The following is a 17,897-nucleotide window of genomic DNA, read 5'->3' as shown; positions in this document are numbered from 1 at the left end:
CAGGCCAGGGGAGGGGAGGTGCAATCAAACAAGCCTCCTTGGGTAGTCCGCAGCCGGCTGCAGTGGAAAGGGGATGTTGCACACCGTGGAATGAGCTTGAATGCAGGCACTGCAGGCCCCAATGCTGGAGAGGCACGGAGGACAAGCCAGGGCTCCTCCCCTCCGTTTAGGCCTCAGCTCTAAGCTCACTTCCCTAGGAAACCTCCCCGACCCCAAATGCAGGCTTGGCTACCTCTCAGCACTATTTCCATCATCCAGAAAGTTCTATTGGACAGCCCTGCTCCGGACCATAAGCTCCATGAAGGCAAGGCCTATGTCTGTGCTTGGCTCACTGCCATGGACCCCAGGCTTAGCACCGTGTTCAGGACAGAGGGCACTCGGTCCCCAGATGTTGAATGGATGAGTGGAACAGGGAAGGGGTAGAGGCTGGGTCCTCCTCCAGCGGAGAGCTCTTCCTTCCTGGACTGGTCCTTTGTCCCCTGTGCTCATCTACCAGCCAGAGCTCCCCTGCCTACCCCAGGCCCCACAGTCTCACTTTGTCCTAAGGCTTTTGTTTCTCACGTGGGCACAGAACCTCAGGGCTGCTGTCTGCTGGCACCACTCACATTGTGTATTCCCTAGACTCAAGGTGTCCCCGGAGGTGTGCAGCCGTGGTTGCTACTCCAGCTGTGCCAGCAGCAAGCTTTTCGGCCATGTTCCCAGCCCACCAGTGCTCTCAGCAATTTTAAGGCAACACTGTCATCTTCAAAACCCACAGTGCGGTGCCTGACTCCTGTAACAGAGGCTCCAGCTCTGGCTCAAGAAGTTTTACCAGATTTTCAGCCTCACTGCCTGGTTGCTTTTCCGGCATCTCCTTACTCAGAGATGCCAACCTGAGTCAGCACCCACCTCACTGGGTAAGATCAGATGCTCTGTTGTGGGGACTTTCCCTCTGCGGCCCTTCTTTGGGGCCCAGCCTTGGGGCCCCGCCCTCCCCTCTCAGCAGCCAGCCTATTCCTTCCTCTTCCCCAGCCAAGAAGTGTGCTATGAGCACAAGGTGGCACCGCTGGCCACTGAGGAATTTCCCCAGCCTGGCAGAAGGCACTGGGGAGCAGGGAGGAGAGAAAAAATCCAAACACTCAGATCAAGTTCCCAAGGAACCCTGGGGGACAGGCAGTGCAGAGCAGCGGTTGCCCACCTTTTGGACCTCACGGACCACTGGTTGGCGACCGCTGCTCCAAAGGTTTTCCTAAGGTTTCCTTAAACCAGCGGCCACCAACCTTTCATACCTTGCGGACCACTGGTTAGCGATCGCTGGTATAAAGGATCTTCTCCCACTTTGAGTTATTCTGGTCCTGAGTCCATCCCCAAAATCAAAACCTTGCAGAACTTTGGAGTAGGGAGACTCTGATCCTTGAATGCCCTCTAACACATTCTCACAAATTGGTTGACCAACACATGCTTGATTACCTCCCGTGATGGTGAGCTCACCACCACTCACTGAGGTCCATTCCACCTTTGGACAGCTTTAATGATTAGAAAGTCTTTCCTCGTGAGTCTATATCCACTCACTGGTCTTTTTTTATTTGCTCTCAGATACACAGAATCAATGTAGTTTCTGTTCCAGCAAGTAGTCCTCCAGGAGTGTGAAGACCACTGTCACCTGCCCCACGAGTCCTGTCCCCCAGTTCAACATCTCCATGTCCTCCTTCTGGGCATGGGCTCTCCTCACCAGCCTGATTTCTCCCTCTGGACCCTGAAGTTTGTCCCTATCCTCTTAAAATAGACCTTACCCTCCCAACAGGGCCTGCCCATCACAGATCTGAGGCCTATGGGCCCCATCGTTCTGGGTCCTAAAGCTCTCTTCACGCAGCTCAAAGTCATGTCAGTGCTTCTGGCACGCAAATCACAGGATCGAGTCTGACCAGCCGTGTGCCATATAGAATCTCCCTGACAACACACACCGGTGTTATTCCACCTCCCACAAACCTTGCTGTTATGCAGATGATTATTTGGGGACCAAAGCCCCAGATTCTACCTCTATCGATAGTCAATACCATCTGGGCAAATCTGGCCTCTCAAATTATGTTTAGATCAGGTCCCATCACCCAGCATTTCTCCCAGCCATGTGTTAGTAGTTTTCAAATATTAGAATGGCACCTGTATGATCATCTAGGGAATTTCCTAAGCACATTAATCAACTTTATTTGGAGGTGAATGTCCTATCAGTTATAACTATATCTACTGTCCTATCATCCCACCCACAGGTCACCATTTTGTTCCTAAACTTATCCTGAGATGGAGCCGATGGGTGCAGAAGCACTGTGATGATCATTGGGGAACCTGGTTTCTAGCCCTGACTCTGCCACCACGTATATCGATTTCATGAGCCTGGGATATTGTGATTTATAAGAAATATATATTTGGTCTTTGTACCCAGTTCCTGGCACAGAGCCCCTAAAAGCCTTGTAATTGCCTAAATGATAAGAGAACTAGGAGCATCTTTTGTTCTAATGAGGCAATTCTGGGGGGCTCCTGGGGAGCTTCTGGATGGGGACTGGTTGCCAATGGCATGGGGAATAAGCCATTATTAGAAGCTTGGCATGTTTAGCTCCAGCTTGCATCCTCCAGAGAGGGGACAGTGGCTGGAAACGGAGTTATAATTGATCATGCCTACGCATGAAGCCTCCATAAAACCCCAGTAGCATGGGGTTCGGAGAGCTCCCAGGTCAGCAAACACATCACATCCGGAATGTGACGCGCCTCCACTCTATGGGGACAGCAGCTCCTGTTCTCAGGACCCTCCCAGACCTCACCCTATGTATCTCTTCATCTGGCTGTTCGTCTGTATCCTTTATCATATCCTTTTTAAAAAATTGTTTTTATGGATTCTTTTAGAGAGAAACACCGACACAAGAGCATAACATCAATCAGCTGCCTTCTGCACACTCCCTACCTGGGATGGAGACTGCAACCGGGGCACGTGCCCTGACCAGGAATCGAACCGGCAACCTTTCAGTGCAGGGGCGATGCCCAACCAACTGAGCCACACTAGCCAGACCTATCATATCCTTTTATAATAAACTGGTAAACACAAGTGTTTCCCTAAGTTCTGTGAGCCACTCTAGCAAATTAATCAGACTCAAGGATGGGGGCCCTTGGAACCTCCAATCTATAGCCGTTGGTCAGAGGCACAGGTGATAACTTGGGCCTTTAATTGGCATCTGAAGTACGTGGGGAGGAGGGGGGAGAGAGAAGGGGGAGTACCCTTGTGGTACTGAGCCCTTAACCTGTGGGTTCTGGTGCTACCTCCAGGTAGGCAGTTAAATTGTAGGACACCCAGAGGGTGTCACAGAGAATTGCTTGTTGTGGGGAAAAACCTCCACACATTTGGTGACAGAAGTGTTAGAAGTGAAGTGTTCTGAGACGGTCCCTGTGAGGCTGAGACAGTCCCTGTGGGGCTGAGACGGTCCCTGTGAGGCTGAGACGGTCCCTGTGAGGCTGAGACGGCCCCTGCGAGGCTGAGACGGCCCCTGCGAGGCTGAGACGGTCCCTGTGAGGCTGAGACGGTCCCTGTGAGGCTGAGACGGCCCCTGCGAGGCTGAGACGGCCCCTGGGAAGCCGGCGGAACCGCGCGAGCCACCCAGATGGCTTCGTCGATGGCCCGCGAACCAGCGCGAAGCCCCATGCACAACTATCACCCGAAGGGCGAGAGGGGTGAGAGCAGCTGTAGTGTTGCTTTCTCCACACTTTTGGTAGCAAAATCCTCATTTTAAACATAAGAGGATACATTATTTTAAAAAACCGTTACGTGGCTCCATACCCTTTCTGAGTAGAGTGTGAACAAGTCGTGAGAGACCTTTCCAAACACAGGGACACATCACGGATGGAAATAGCTACATTTTCCATGTGTATGACCTTTGACCCGGCAACAAAAAGCATACACCTATGGATGAAGACAGTGGCGGGGGGCGGGGGGGTAAGGGCAGAGGGTGGGGTGGGAACTGGGTGGAGGGGAGCTATGGGGGGAAAAAGGGGGAACAACTGTAATAATATGAACAATAAAGATTTATTAAAAAAAAAAAAAGAAGTGAAGTGTTCTGTGTGGGTAGTAAAGGAGACTCAGCGGTGAAAGCTCATGGCAAGGAAGAACGGGGTTTTCCCTACAAAGGTGGGAAACAGTTTTTCCACTGCAGGGCCGCCGGGAAATGAGCAGGGGCCAGATGATCTGTCAAGCCCTCGCCAGCTCTAATGTCCTGTTCTTGGAGGTCAGGGTTACAGAATCAGGAGCTGGGGCAGAGGCGGGCCCCTGTTACAAGAGATAAGAAGTGGGCACTTCCACCTAGGCCTTGTGCGGCTCTTGCACCTTACAGTTCTTTTACCACAACTTAGGCTGCCCCTCAGACTTGCCCAACATTGATTTCCCCTCAGGTGCCTGGCTGTCCACATGCAGGCGGCTGAACACAGGTCACGTGATAGCCTGCTGATCTAGGGCTCCAAGAAGAACTGAACCATCGGGCCTAAGTTCCCCTTGCTGGCTCCCTCCCCACCAGGCCCTCCAGCACACCCACCCCAGCTTCCTGGTGGTCTGAGGCATCTCCACACTCCTCTCACCCTCCTCCACACTGTCCTTGCCAGGTACAGCAGACGCCGGTGAGCGACTCGAGGCTGGAGGGAAAGTGCGTGAGGGTGTGTCTTCTGGAATCGGACAGCCAGGATGTGAGACCAGCTCCTTGCATATGAGTTGCATAATCTTGGTCAGAACCTCCGTTTCTCCTCATCAAGACTATAAAGCATTCAGTCATTATTATTATTTCTAAGTAATATTGGCTTAAAGGTCACAGAGCCTCTCTTCAGAGTCCATTTCTTCCTTTGCTCCCCCGTTGAGGCTTTTCGCCCTGCACCCTTGTCCAGCCCTCGCCATGACTCTACCACAGCTTGTTTGTGGGTTCCCTCATCTCCCCCTCCTGGAGTGCCCCTTCCCCGCTGGGTATAAGTACTACCTGCCCCCACGCCGACACCTTCTGCCCCCCCCACCCCTCTGCAGGCAAGTATTTCTTGCTGCCTCAGGACAGCTCCACAGCAAACCAAACATGTCAGAAGTAGCCTTTCTCTTCTCACCTAACACTCCCTGCCCCCACCCATGTTCCAGAAGCTCTTCTGCCTGCAGATCTGCTTCAAAGTCACCTTTGCCCCTAGATTTCAGTCCCAACTGCTACCAAGTCCTGCCTACTGTTCCTCAAAAATAGTCCTCCTCTCTGGCTGGCCAGTGTGGCTTCGTGGTTGAGCATCGACCTATGAACCAGGAGGTCATGGTTTGATTCAGGTCAGGGCACATGCCCAGGTTGCAGACTCGCTCCCCAGTGTAGGGCGTGCAAGAGGCAGCCAATCAATGATTCTCTCTCATCATTGATGTTTCTATCTCTCTCTCCTTCTTCCTTCCTCTCTGAAATCAGTTAAAATATATTGCCGGAGCCAGTCCACCCTTGCTGCTTGACACAGTTGCTGCAGGGAAGAAACCTCTGCACAGCTTATGTTTCAAGGGACCTGGTGTATATGGCATATGTTTGCTTCCCCTCTTAGCGCTATGTGTTTTAAACAGGACCACCTCCCCGAGAAAGGTTGTTTCCCCAGGTGAGGATTTTTCCCTGGAGTTGGGGATTGACAAGACTAAGGAAGGGAATGAATTGGTAAAGCCCCCTAGTGTTACAGAAATATCATGCACTACTTATGAAGAACTTGGACTAAGACTGTTGGCAATAAATTTGGGACTTGTTGGGCCCACATCCCCAGGGGTCTCCCCACCAGGGAAAGCACCAAAGCCCCACCGACACAGGGCAGTCCCAGGGAAGGCAAGCAGCGAGGCTGGGAGGACATAACCTTTACTGGGTAGGATAATCTCCTTCAGTCACTTTCTTGTAGCCTATCAGTAGAGCAGTGACCTCAGAATAGCCCTTGTAATGGAACACAGAGATTAACCTAGACAAGATTAAAATCAACAGAACTAGATAGAGACAGGATTTTTGGCAAAGGTCAGATAAGAAACAAGAAACTGTAGAACGTTACCCAAAACATACCATGATGTGATTACAGAGGCATGCTTATAGGATCAAATGATATAAATACAGATGTAACAGGACAATAGAGAGAGAACCTAGCTATGATGATCAACTGAACGCTGCCTCCGTGTCCTTCCTTCTTCGCCGACTCCGTCCACACTTTTGGGAACCCCTGGACCTGCTGGGGATGGACCCCAACAATATATTTTTAAAAAGTAGTCCTCCTCTCACCATCTCCTCCTCTCATGAGCCCCCTCCTCAACTCCAGGCTCCTTCCTAGCAAGGTTGTGGGGACTTGGATCTGGATTTCAGGGTCTGCCTGAATGCCCCTGAGGAGGGGTTTTCTGATCCCCTCTGACATTCACCTCCACTCCTTGGATTCAGGGACCTGATAACCCCCTTTTGCAGGCCTGTGGCTGGAAAGTTTAAAATAGGAGGATCAAAGCTGTGTGGTTACAATTTGTGCACTTTCAGAATCTATGTGTACCTCATTGACAAGTTTTACAGGAAGAGAAAGAGCATAGGAGTTTAAGGAAAAATGTAAACCATTACCTATCACCAGATCTAGGACAAGCTCCTCTTAACCTCAGTCTGAGTCAGGTGTCACTTCCATGGGCCCCCGTGGGCCCCTGTCTTACTCTAGTTTATATGCCTACATGTCTGTCTCACCCATGAGAACTGTCCTGTCCAATACTAGCCACCAGCCCCATGTAGCTGTTTAAATTTAAATAAATTTAGCCCAGCCGGTTTAGCTCAGCAGTTGAGCATCGACCCAGGAACCAAGAGGCCGCAGGCTCGATTCCCAGTCAGGGCACATGTCCGGGTTGCAGGCTCGATCCCCTGTGGGGGGCATGGAGGAGGCAGCCAATGGCGTTTCTCTCTCATCGATGTTTCTATGTCTCTATCCCTCTCCCTTCCTCTCTCTCTAAAATATCAATAAAAACATATCTTTTAAAAATAAAATAAAAAATAAATAAATTTAAATGAAGTTAAAAACTCACTTCCTCAATTGCACTAGCCACATTTCAAGTGCTCAACACCCACACGGGGCTCGTGGAGACCGCATGAGACGGTGCAGATACCATTTCCACATCGCAGAAAGTTCTAGTCGAGCACAACACTTCACGGAGCTGTGAGCTCCAGGGAGGCAGAGACCGAGTCTGTGTGGCCTGGCACTGCATCCCTGGGCCCGCAGGCCCAGCTCTGATGCTAAATACCTACCAGCTGATTGAATTAATTAGGCACACCCCCCCCCCCCACACACACACACACATACTGCACCAGGCCCCCAAACACCTCTGGTACCTGCCTCTTCCTTATTCGCCTGCCTCCAGGGTCTAACCCAGGTCTCATGGTCTCTTTCCTCCCTCCAAACCATCTCTGGTCTGTGACTCAGGGTCCCAGAGGCATTGTAAGTGTGTGTGTGTGTGTGTGTGTGTGTGTGTGTGTGTGTGTGTGTGTTGGGGAGTAGGAGTAGAGAAAGGATTGGTAGGGCAGGAGGTGATTCCAGGCCATAAGAAGTTCAAGTTTGAGCCTCTGGCAATGGCTGCTCCCACCTATGCAGTGGGCGGGGACCTAGGCTTTGGTTGAATTCTGGTTGTGTTTCCTCCCAGCTGTGTGACCTTGGGCAAGCAACGTAACCTCTGTGAACCCACTGTATGTGTTGTTTCCTCCTTGTGATATATGGATAACAATACCTACTTCACATATGTAGTGAGTACATTAATAAGAGGTCTGGGGCTCCGTCGAAACTCACTTATTGCTCATTCCTTTCTCTACATAGAAGGCAGTAAAATTCCTTCCTCAAACATCATTGAGATCACAGCTCTGAGACACCTGCTTGCTTCCCACTTATCCTACACAGGAGGCTAAATATAACTCCTGACAGCTCATCTTGCCTTAAAGCAAGAGGCTTGTCATTGCTTCCACTGTTCTTAAAGGTACTTGGCTCACCTTCCGTCTGCCAGCCAGCTAAGTTTGTTTGGTTTCTCGTCCCCACCTTCCTATCATAGTACATGCCTGAAATGCCTTTCCTGCCCTCTCTTTCCAAAAACAGGCCCTACCTTCTCAGAAGCAGATTTGTTCATAACACTCACTTCCTCCCTTAAGCCTGGTTGACTCAACTTTCCCAGTTTTAAGATTGCTGATTACTAAAAAATATATCATGCCTGTTTCAGCCTTCACCCACTCCTTTACGCTTCTCTTCGTGACTATGATGTAAGACCATACCTGGCCTATCTGCACCTGTTGGCACCTGTCTTCCCGGGTAGCTGGCTGTACTCATGAGTGTGTATAGAGCAGGAAGCAAAAGCAGGTGGTGACCAAAAAAGGCTGTTGGTGATATGGGAGGGCTGGACCAGACCAGACATAGGTCCCAATTGGTCACTATGTTGGTGACATTTAGCAAGTTACTTAATCTTTCTGAGTCTCAATTTCCTTGCATATTTGTCACAAAAATTGGAAAATTACTACTATTACTATTTACTGAGCCCTCACTCAGTGTAGGCACTGTTCTAAGCACTTTACATACATTATTTTATTTCCTCTTCACTCCAACCCTAGCAGGTAGGTATTATTAAAAGGTGTGGAAGCCCTACCTGGTTTGGCTCAGTGGATAGAGCTTCAGCCTGTGGACTGAAGAGTCCCAGGTTCGATTCAGGTCAAGGGCACATGCCAATAAGGGGCATGCAGGAGGCAGCCGATCAATGATTCTCTCTCATCATTGATGTTTCTATCTCTCTCTCCCTCTTCCTCTCTGAAATCAATAAAAAATATCTTGTTTTAAAAAATGGTGTGGAAGAAATATAAAGAATTCAAAGCCATACTTTCTTACTCAAATGTGATTTACAAACATATATATGTCACATGGACATACACTTCTCAAAAATACATCACACACACATACACATTGTCACCTTGAACCCCATGAAGGCTCGACCAGGAAACCTTCCTGAACTGGTCCAGGCCACACAAATTCTCCCATCCCTAAATGCCAACAGTACTCACTATTAGGCCCAGCCAAGCCAGCTCTCACCCTCTGTGGTGTTTTGTCCATTCTTTCAAATAAGTATCCAATAACTCCTAAGAACTAGGGCTAGGTATTGAAGAGGCAAGACCAAACATGTTGCTCCTGTCCTCCAGGAACTCTGAATCTGATAGGAAAGGCTGGTGTACAAACCAAGTAGGCCCAGGGTATATAAGAACTATCTTTAAAAAAAAAATGTTTCTATTGATTTGAGAGAGAGAGAGGAAGGGAGAGGGATAGAGATAGAAACATCGATGAGAGAGAAATATCGATTGGCTGCCTCCTACATGCCCCCTACCGGGGATCAAGCCCACAACCCGGGCATGTGACCTGAGCGGGAATTGAAACGGTGACTTCCTGATTCATGGGTCAACACTCAACGACTGAGCCATACCAGCCAGGCTATAAGCACTATCTTTAACAACACATACGAAGGTCTTCTAAATCAGGCTGGGGTATTTTGGAGAACTTTCTGGGGGTGACATTTGAGTTGAATCTATAAGATGAACAGGAGTTACCTAGCCAAGGAAGGAGGGTCAAGAAGAGGGAATAGGTTAATATGTTTGGGAAACTGCAAGTAGTGCAATCAGCTGTGATGAAGACTTTTTAACAGGGACAGGCAGGACATGAGGCCAGAGGGGCAGGGCCCAAGTGCCAAAAGGCCTATTGTGCTAACCTGAGAGATCCAAAGTCTGTCCTGAAAATTTGTCAGGAGCCATGGAAGTCTTTTAGGCAGAAATGTGACATGATCAAATCTGCATTTTAGAACGACTGATCCAGCAACACAGAGGATGAACTGATCATAGAGGGGACAAGGTGGAGATGGGGGAACATTGAAAAGACATTCAACAATCCAGGGAAGAAATGAGCTTAAATTCTCAGTGCAGTGGGAATAGAGATGGTATTTAAGAGATACTGTATTAAGGAAAAGTGGTGGAGGGAATAGTGCCATTCACACTATAATAGGGAAACATAAAAGCCAAAATTCAGCCTGGATGGAGGAGAGGCAATGATACCTTTTGACATTTGGGGTTCGAGGTGTCTCTGGGATGCCCGTGTAATATCTAGTAGGGTTTTGAATCTGTAAAGCTTGCAAGACATCTGGGTTGGAGATATAAGTTGGAATAACATCAGCTTACGGGTAGCAATTGAAGCCATGCCTGTGGATGAAGTCACCCAGGAAAAGTGGGGTCAGAAGACCTGGTGGGCCCAGGACAGAGCTCTGGGGAGCTCCAACTCCTAGCACTTGAAGGCTTGATTTGTGAATGTTCTGCTGGTAACATTATGCAAAGTGAAAAGGGGGTGAGGAAAGGGCCTGAAGATCGCCAACTTTTAGGGGAGAAGGGAGGGGGAACGGTGCTGGAGGAGAAACCAGGAGAGAGTGTCAAGTTGAAGGAAGTCAGTAGCGTCAAATGCTGCAGAGGTCATGGAAGTTAAGGACAGGAAACTCCATCCATTAGATCTGGCAACTAGGAGGTGTGGGCATGTTTCTCTGCTGGAGAGAAACCTCTTCGACCGAATTGCTGTTGGAGTAGCACAAACGACTGCGCCCGCTGCTTTCAGGTGCAGGCCACAGCTGCGCATGCGCACTCGTACTCACCGGAGGGCTGAGACTTGGCCGTGTGGGACCCCGCGCACGCGCCTTCTGAGCCCACCTACTCAGCTCGGGCCTCCGCGGGCCTGCAGAGGGCGCTGCGCCTCGGAGAGCCGGGGCGGGGCGCCGCTCTAGCCAGCGTCCGGGCTCGGTGGCGGGTGCCGCTGCTCCACGTCCCCCAAGCGGCCTCCCGGCGCAGGTGGGTCCGCCCGCGGGGGGCGGGAGCGCCTGGGAGCTGCGGGGAGGGCGGGCGACAGAGCCTCCCGGCGCGGAGTGGTTCCGATCGCCTCCATGCCTGGGCTCGGATCTAGCCCCGGGGGATTGGGCTGTAGGCAGGCCCGCACCGGTGTAAGTCCCAGTCCGGTGGGCAACTCCTCCTGGACGTGCAATGACCGTCCAGAACCTCTTACTTTACACCCCGGGGGGTCTCTGCCCAGGCCCGCGTGCGGCTTCCGGGAGACAACTGGGGGCGGGGCTCCCATGATTGACACTTCTTCCCCCAGGTTTCACAGGCGGCCACTGGACCCCTCCGGTCTTGAACCCTGAGCCGACACCATGGTGAGAACCCTGAGCCCAGCCGCTCACCTCAGCACGCCCATGCCTTTGCCCCTAGTGGCCTTGCCTCTCCATTTCCCTGTGTCAACCTAGGGCTTTGCAGTGGGTTTTCGGTGGCTCTGCCCCGGCAAGCCAGCCTGCTCCCTTCCAACCCGCCCATCCCTGTAGCACGGGCGCCTGAAGGTGAAGACTTCGGAAGAGCAGGCCGAGGCCAAAAGGCTAGAACGGGAACAGAAGCTGAAGCTCTACCGGTCGGCCACCCAGACTGTCTTCCAGAAGGTGGGGCCCGCAGAAGTAGCCCTCTCTCCACGTGGCCACTCCTAGTATATAGATCAGAGGCCAAGAGCTGGGCCTCAGAATCAGACTGTCTGGACCTATATCTGGGCTCTGTCACTTAATACTGTGTGACCTTGGGCAAATTACCGAATCTCTTTGGGCCTCAGGTTTGCTCATCTGTAAAATGGGGCGCAAGCTTGTGATAAGCCTAATAATTGCAATAAGGCTTTTGTGGAAATTAAATGAGAATACATGTAAACCCGTGGAGTGCTTTACATACTACCTGTTGTATGGCATGTGATTTATGGAACGTAGTTCTGTTTATGTTGCTTAGCCCTGTGGTAGGTGAATGATACCATCTCTGACCCTGCTACCTATCTTCTCAGCGCCAGGCTGGCGAGCTGGATGAGTCAGTGCTGGAACTGACAAGCCAGATTCTGGGAGCCAACCCTGACTTCGCTACCCTCTGGAACTGTCGACGCGAGGTGCTCCAGCGGCTGGAGGCCCAAAAGTGTGTAGGGGTTCAGGGCTCCAGGAAGATGACACTAGCCCTACCCCTGCCCTGCCTGGGCCCAGCGGTAGAGTAGGAATGGCATAACCAGAGGGCCGTGGAGGATGGGTGCAGAAAGTCAGGGGTGAGCTGAAGTTGGGTGTCGGAGGGCCCTGATCCCTATTCCTCTCTGGGTGCAGGTCCCCTGAGGAGTTGGCCGCCCTGGTGAAGGCAGAACTGGGCTTCCTGGAGAGCTGCCTGAGGGTGAACCCCAAGTCCTATGGTACCTGGCACCATCGCTGCTGGCTGCTGAGCCGCCTGCCAGAGCCCAACTGGGCACGGGAGCTGGAGTTGTGTGCCCGCTTCCTCGAGGTTGATGAACGGAACTGTACGTGCCTGCAGATTCTGTCCCTACAGCCCTCACCTGCCCCACATCCTGGTACTGGGGCCTCAGTAAGGCCCAGAGTGGGGAGGGATGACCAGGATGGGCCCATTAAGCTGATGGCAAAGGAATGATGGATCCAAACAGCATGGGATGCATAGAGGTCTTTCTTGGGAACTTCAGAGGTACGAGCCAGGGAGCTCCTCTTGCCCTGTTTCTGACCTGTGCTGTAACCCCTTCCCCCAGTTCATTGCTGGGACTACCGGCGCTTTGTGGCTGCACAGGCAGCTGTGCCCCCTGCAGAGGAGCTTGCCTTCACTGACAGCCTCATTGTTCGAAACTTCTCCAACTACTCTTCCTGGCATTACCGCTCCTGCCTCCTGCCCCAGCTTCATCCCCAGCCAGACTCTGGACCACAGGGGCGCCTCCCTGAGGATGTGTTGCTCAAAGGTAAGCAGGGTCAGGCTGCTGGGGAGGAACTGCAGCGCTGCCCTTCCAGCCTAGTCCTGTTCCTGAACCTGTGCTTGGGCTTGTTGAGCACCTACTTCGTGCCTGGCTCTAGGGGTGCATAACATTCAGCCCCTGACAGAAGGGAGCTTGAGTGTCCAGTGGGGAAAATAAACCTGATGGGTACAGCCGCTGTACAAAGCCAGCATCTAGTGCAGTTGAGGACTGGGGTTACTCCAAGGAGGGGGTGGGATGCTGAGACAGCCAGGATCCCACCAGGCTCCTAACCACAGCCCTGTGCCTCCTTGGCTTCTGCAGAGCTGGAGCTGGTGCAGAACGCCTTCTTCACCGACCCCAATGATCAGAGCGCCTGGTTCTATCACCGCTGGCTCCTGGGACGAGGTGAGCGGTGGGGGAGGAGGCTGGGTGTTTAGGGCTTGGAAGGAATGGGAGAGGATTACAGGAGACCCGAAGCTATCTCTCCACCCCAGCTGACCCCCAGGATGCTCTGCGCTGCCTGCACGTGAGCCGGGATGAGGCCTGCCTGACGGTCTCCTTCTCTCGGCCCCTCTTGGTGAGTCCTACAGCTTTTGCCAGAGAACATTGTGGATTGTGAGCTTCGTGCTGTTGGGCTGACAGGGTCTCTCTTTGTCCCCTGTGCCAGGTGGACTCAGGGATGGAGACCTTGCTGCTCTTAGTTGATGAATCACCCCTGGCTGTGGAGTGGAGGACTCCAGATGGCAGGAACCGGCCCAGCCCTGTCTGGGTATCCCAGGATTGGTGGGGCATCGTGGGGGCTGAGGCAGGGCTGGGGTGGGACAGTCAGAAAAGTGGTACGGCTGGGGGTTTCCTTGACCCAGTGCTCCCAGCTCTGTGACCTGCCCGCTGCCTCCCTCAACGACCAGTTGCCCCAACATACATTTCGTGTCATTTGGACAACAGGCGATGTCCAGAAGGAGTGTGTGCTCTTAAAAGGTGACGCAACCTGCAGCAGCCCCCTGCCCCCTCTTCCTCTCGTGGGTGTTCCCCTCCTACCACCTACTGTTTCTTTCAGGCCACCATGAGGGCTGGTGCCGGGACTCGGCCACCGATGAGCAGCTCTTCAGGTGATGACAGGGAAGCATGCCTACAAGAAAGGGCTCTGGGCATCAGGCAACTGGGATGGGAGGCAGGGTGCTCGGGCAGATGGGCTCAGCCTGGAGAGGGGGATGGCCCAGACCCCAGTGCTATGGCCATCATCCCTTCCCCACCTCCACCCCCGCCCACCGTCAGGTGTGAGCTGTCGATAGAGAAGTCCACGGTGCTACAGTCTGAGCTTAAATCCTGTAAGGAGCTACAGGAGCTGGAGCCCGAGAATAAATGTGAGGCCCTGTTTCCTGAGATCCTGCTCCTCTCAGGGAGCCCCTTTCTGTGTCTGTTGGGGGGACAGGGAGCAGGGAGGGTCTCAATAGTATGGGAGCAGCCCTGATCGGTTTGGCTCAGTGGATAGAGCACCGGCCTGCGGACTGAAGGGTCCCAGGTTCGATTCCAGTCAAGGGCATGTACCTTGGTTGCGGGCACATCCCCAGTGGGGAGTGTGCAGGAGGCAGCTGATCGATGTTTCTAACTCTCTATCCCTCTGCCTTCCTCTCGGTAAAACATCAATAAAATATATTTTAAAAAAATAGTATGGGAGCGAAGGCGGGTCCAGGAGACATGCTCCTTTTCCCACCCTCTCTTCAGGGTGCCTGCTCACCATCATCCTGCTGATGCGGGCACTGGACCCCCTCCTGTATGAGAAGGAGACACTGCAGTACTTCGAGACCCTGAAGGCAAGCCGGGGGCCTGTGGGAACAGACAAGGGGGAGGCCCCGTGGGCAGGAGGGAGGCAGCTGACACAAATTCCTTGCTGGGCCCCGTCTCCGCCAGGCTGTGGACCCAATGCGGGCAGCATACCTGGACGACCTGCGCAGCAAGTTCTTGCTGGAGAACAGCGTGCTCAAGATGGAGTATGCAGAGGTGCGGGTGCTGCACCTGAGCCACAAGGTATGGGCTGTGCGTGTGCCTGCTCTGGGCCCTCATCCCGCTGGCCCACCCTTCCTCATGGCCTCACCAGCTTTTCCGTTCATTCCGGGGCTTCAGCTGAGGCCCTGTCTGTCCGGCCTTCAGTCTCAGAAGCCTTTCTGGACATTTCTTTTTCTGCTCATTGGAGCAGGCCAGCACCTAAAGCCTGAACAGTTCCCAGAGATTCCTAACTAACGATCCAGACTGGTTTTCCTCTATTTGAAGTCCTTCCCAACCAATCTTCCCAACACATCAGTTTTATCCCGTCACTGCAGTCCACCTGTGCTCCCATCAAACCCACCCCCCGGACTCGCCAGGCCCACTCCTGCCAGTGTCTGTGTCTCCCCCAGCGCCCTCCTCTGTCCCCTGTACCTGCCCCGACTCTATTCACTCCACTGGCCACGTCGCCACAGCACTCACGTCTGTCCCACGTCCTTGACTTGTAGCATGTACTGTGGTGGGTTGTAAGGTAAGCTTCCCACCTGCCCCATCCTCTCCTCAGTTGCGGTCCCCAAGGGCCTGTGTGGGGCACAGAGGGCAAGTGCCTCATAAATGATGGCTGAGGCCCCTCCCCGTTGGGTATATCATTCCGTCTCCTCAGGACCTGACGGTGCTCTGCCATCTGGAACAGCTGCTGTTGATCACCCATCTTGACCTGTCGCACAATCGTCTCCGAGCCTTGCCCCCTGCCCTGGCTGCCCTGCGTTGTCTTGAGGTAAAGCATTCACTCCTCCGTCACTGTCCTGGTGGTCCTTTTCCTTTCCTTCCTCTACTTCAGAAGCCTGCCCTCCCTACAAAGACTGCCCAGTCCTCCCAGCCCCTCAGATGACCCCTGCCTTCCCCCTTCTGTCACCCAGCCTGACCCTAGGAGCTCTTCTATGCACTGTGAGCTGTTCACCCTGGGCTCCCCAGTTGCTTGTATCAGTCTCAGGCCGATAGCTGCCTGCCTGCCTGCCTTGTCTTCCCTACCCTCTCTGCTCCGCAGGTGCTGCAGGCCAGCGACAATGCCATAGAGTCCCTGGACGGTGTCACTAACCTGCCCCGGCTGCAGGAGCTCTTACTGTGCAACAACCGTATCCTTCCTTCTAGGTGCCATTTATTTATTTATAGTATGATTTTTAACAAAGCATTTTTTTCTCCTCATTGCACTTTCACTCAGCAGTCTTTGTTCACTGCTGAGACATGGATGCCTCTAGCCAGGGCTAGCCTTCTCCTTGGCCACAGTCTCCACCATTCCTTCTAGTACCACACCCAGCCCTCCTCTGTGCTTCTTGCCTGGTCCCTGTGGGCAGGTGTTTGCAGTCCCTGCCCAGAGCCTTACTCCCTCCAGGGAAGTGTGCGAGATGCCCACCAACCAGGATGGCAGGCAGCAGTCCCCGCCCTTGAGGGAAAACAGTGATGGGTACTCGGGAACAGACCAGATCTGGGGGAACCTGCCAGCCTTTCCTTGACTCTCCTGCCCAAGGTCTCCAGCAGCCTGCAGCACTTCAGCCTGTTGCCTCCTGCCCCAAGCTGGTGCTCCTCAACCTGCAGGGCAACCCACTGTGCCAAATAGTGGGCACCTTGGAACACCTGGCCGAGCTGCTACCTTCAGTCAGCAGCATCCTCACCTAAGAGACCCTGCCCCCGTCCTTGCCCTCTAACTTATTAGGACTGAATAAAGAATGGAGAGGCGTCTCAGGCTGCTGAGCTGCTGCTGCTGCCACCGCTGCCACCGCCATGACTGCCACCTTTCAGAAAAGAAAGGGAGAGAGTTAGGGTGTGATGACTCGCCCTGTTTATTTTATGCTCGGCCCTGCTATTTCCTGTCATGGAGAATCAGAGCCTCCGTGTTTAGGCAAAATCAGGGTGAGGGCTGGACTTGAATTTTTGTTCTGGTTGGGGCTGGAGCTGGGGCTGGGTTCCAGGCTGGGACCAGGTTTAGGATCAGGTTCTGATTGGTGTTAGGCTACAAACCAGCTCTAAGTCTCCAAATGGAAGGACTCATAAAAGTCCCTTCCATGAACCCTGCCCCTCCCAGATTCGCTCTGCTCAGGGGCTCTGGCTCTCATTCACCACAGCTGAGAAGGCTGTTTCCCAGAGGAGTGGGTCAGAGCAGCCTTGCTCCACCCTCTTAGAACAGTATCCGTCTCCATTCTTTGGTTGAAGAGCCACTGAAAATACTTGATCCCATTTGATCTTCATAAGCTCTCAGAATGAGATGATTAGGCCCATTGGACTGGCGAGGAAACTGCTGTTAAGACGTGCCCACGATTGCTGAGCTCAAGTGCTAGAGCAGCGGTTCTCAACCTGTGGGTCGCGACCCCTTTGGGGGTCGAACGACCCTTTCACAGGGGTCGCCTAAATACATCCTGCACATCAGATATTTACATTACGATTCATAACAGTAGCAAAACCACAGTTATGAAAGTAGCAACAAAAATAATTTTATGGTTGGGGGTCACCACAACATGAGGAACTATATTAAAGGGTTGCGGCATTAGGAAGGTTGAGAACCACTGTGCTAGAGCCAAAGCTGCCTGTACACCTTGCTCTGGGATTCCAGACTCTTGCTTCTGTATGGATATGGATATGGTACTGAGCCCAGTGTCCGCTCCCATGGTGACCCCCAATACACAGGCCCAAGCACACATGTACCCTCGTGCATTTACACTCTCACACACACACCTTGTCCCGACTGAAATCCCTGAGACACTTGAGCTTCCTGGAGGGAGGAAAAGGAGTGGCTTGGGTTAGGGCACTGAGTCAACCTGGCTGGATGGGGAAAGAGAAAAATCACTTGCAACAAGGGGGAGAGAGTGTGACAAGACAATTTCCTGATTCCCTGGAAATCTATCTGGGCCCACATTTGCTCACATCCGGCCCTCAGGGTCCCACCCCTTTCCTTACCTGTAGTGATGAACAAATAGCCCCTGGACAAATCCTTTGGCTGACCTGCCTCACATCAGCCTGGGATTTTGATTCCCCTGGTGGTTTGTCTGAAAGTGTTGGAGGTGGGGCAGACTCCCTGCAGGGCTGGGGCTTGAAGGTGGATTGAAAAAGGTCAG

General features: G+C 52.7%; 1 protein-coding gene across 1 annotated transcript; it reads left to right on the top strand.

The window, feature by feature from the left end:
- The first annotated feature begins 10,769 nt into the window (after window positions 1-10,769).
- RABGGTA (Rab geranylgeranyltransferase subunit alpha) lies at window positions 10,770-16,525 on the top strand. The gene is made up of 17 exons (XM_070406780.1): window positions 10,770-10,856; window positions 11,161-11,215; window positions 11,381-11,491; window positions 11,875-11,999; window positions 12,179-12,366; window positions 12,607-12,810; window positions 13,126-13,209; window positions 13,299-13,381; window positions 13,472-13,573; window positions 13,677-13,782; window positions 13,862-13,913; window positions 14,080-14,168; window positions 14,530-14,618; window positions 14,716-14,832; window positions 15,452-15,565; window positions 15,836-15,923; window positions 16,316-16,525. The coding sequence occupies exons 2-17, from the start codon at window positions 11,213-11,215 to the stop codon at window positions 16,462-16,464; spliced, it is 1,704 nt and encodes a 567-aa protein (XP_070262881.1). The 5' UTR covers window positions 10,770-10,856; window positions 11,161-11,212; the 3' UTR covers window positions 16,465-16,525.
- Window positions 16,526-17,897: the final 1,372 nt, after the last annotated feature.

Source organism: Myotis yumanensis, unplaced genomic scaffold (assembly GCF_028538775.1).
Source record: "Myotis yumanensis isolate MYYU_CA2020_CCGP unplaced genomic scaffold, mMyoYum1.0.hap1 SCAF_1, whole genome shotgun sequence".
Lineage (NCBI taxonomy): Eukaryota > Metazoa > Chordata > Mammalia > Chiroptera > Vespertilionidae > Myotis > Myotis yumanensis.
Note: the sequence above shows the minus strand (reverse complement) of the source record. Positions and strands in the feature narration are given on the sequence as shown.

Excerpts from the sequence above, each read along its gene's own strand:
- RABGGTA (XM_070406780.1), top strand. Across the intron at positions 12,811-13,125 it reads TGAGGATGTGTTGCTCAAAG|AGCTGGAGCTGGTGCAGAAC; the intron begins GTAAGCAGGGTC and ends TGGCTTCTGCAG. Across the intron at positions 13,382-13,471 it reads CCTTCTCTCGGCCCCTCTTG|GTGGACTCAGGGATGGAGAC; the intron begins GTGAGTCCTACA and ends CCCCTGTGCCAG.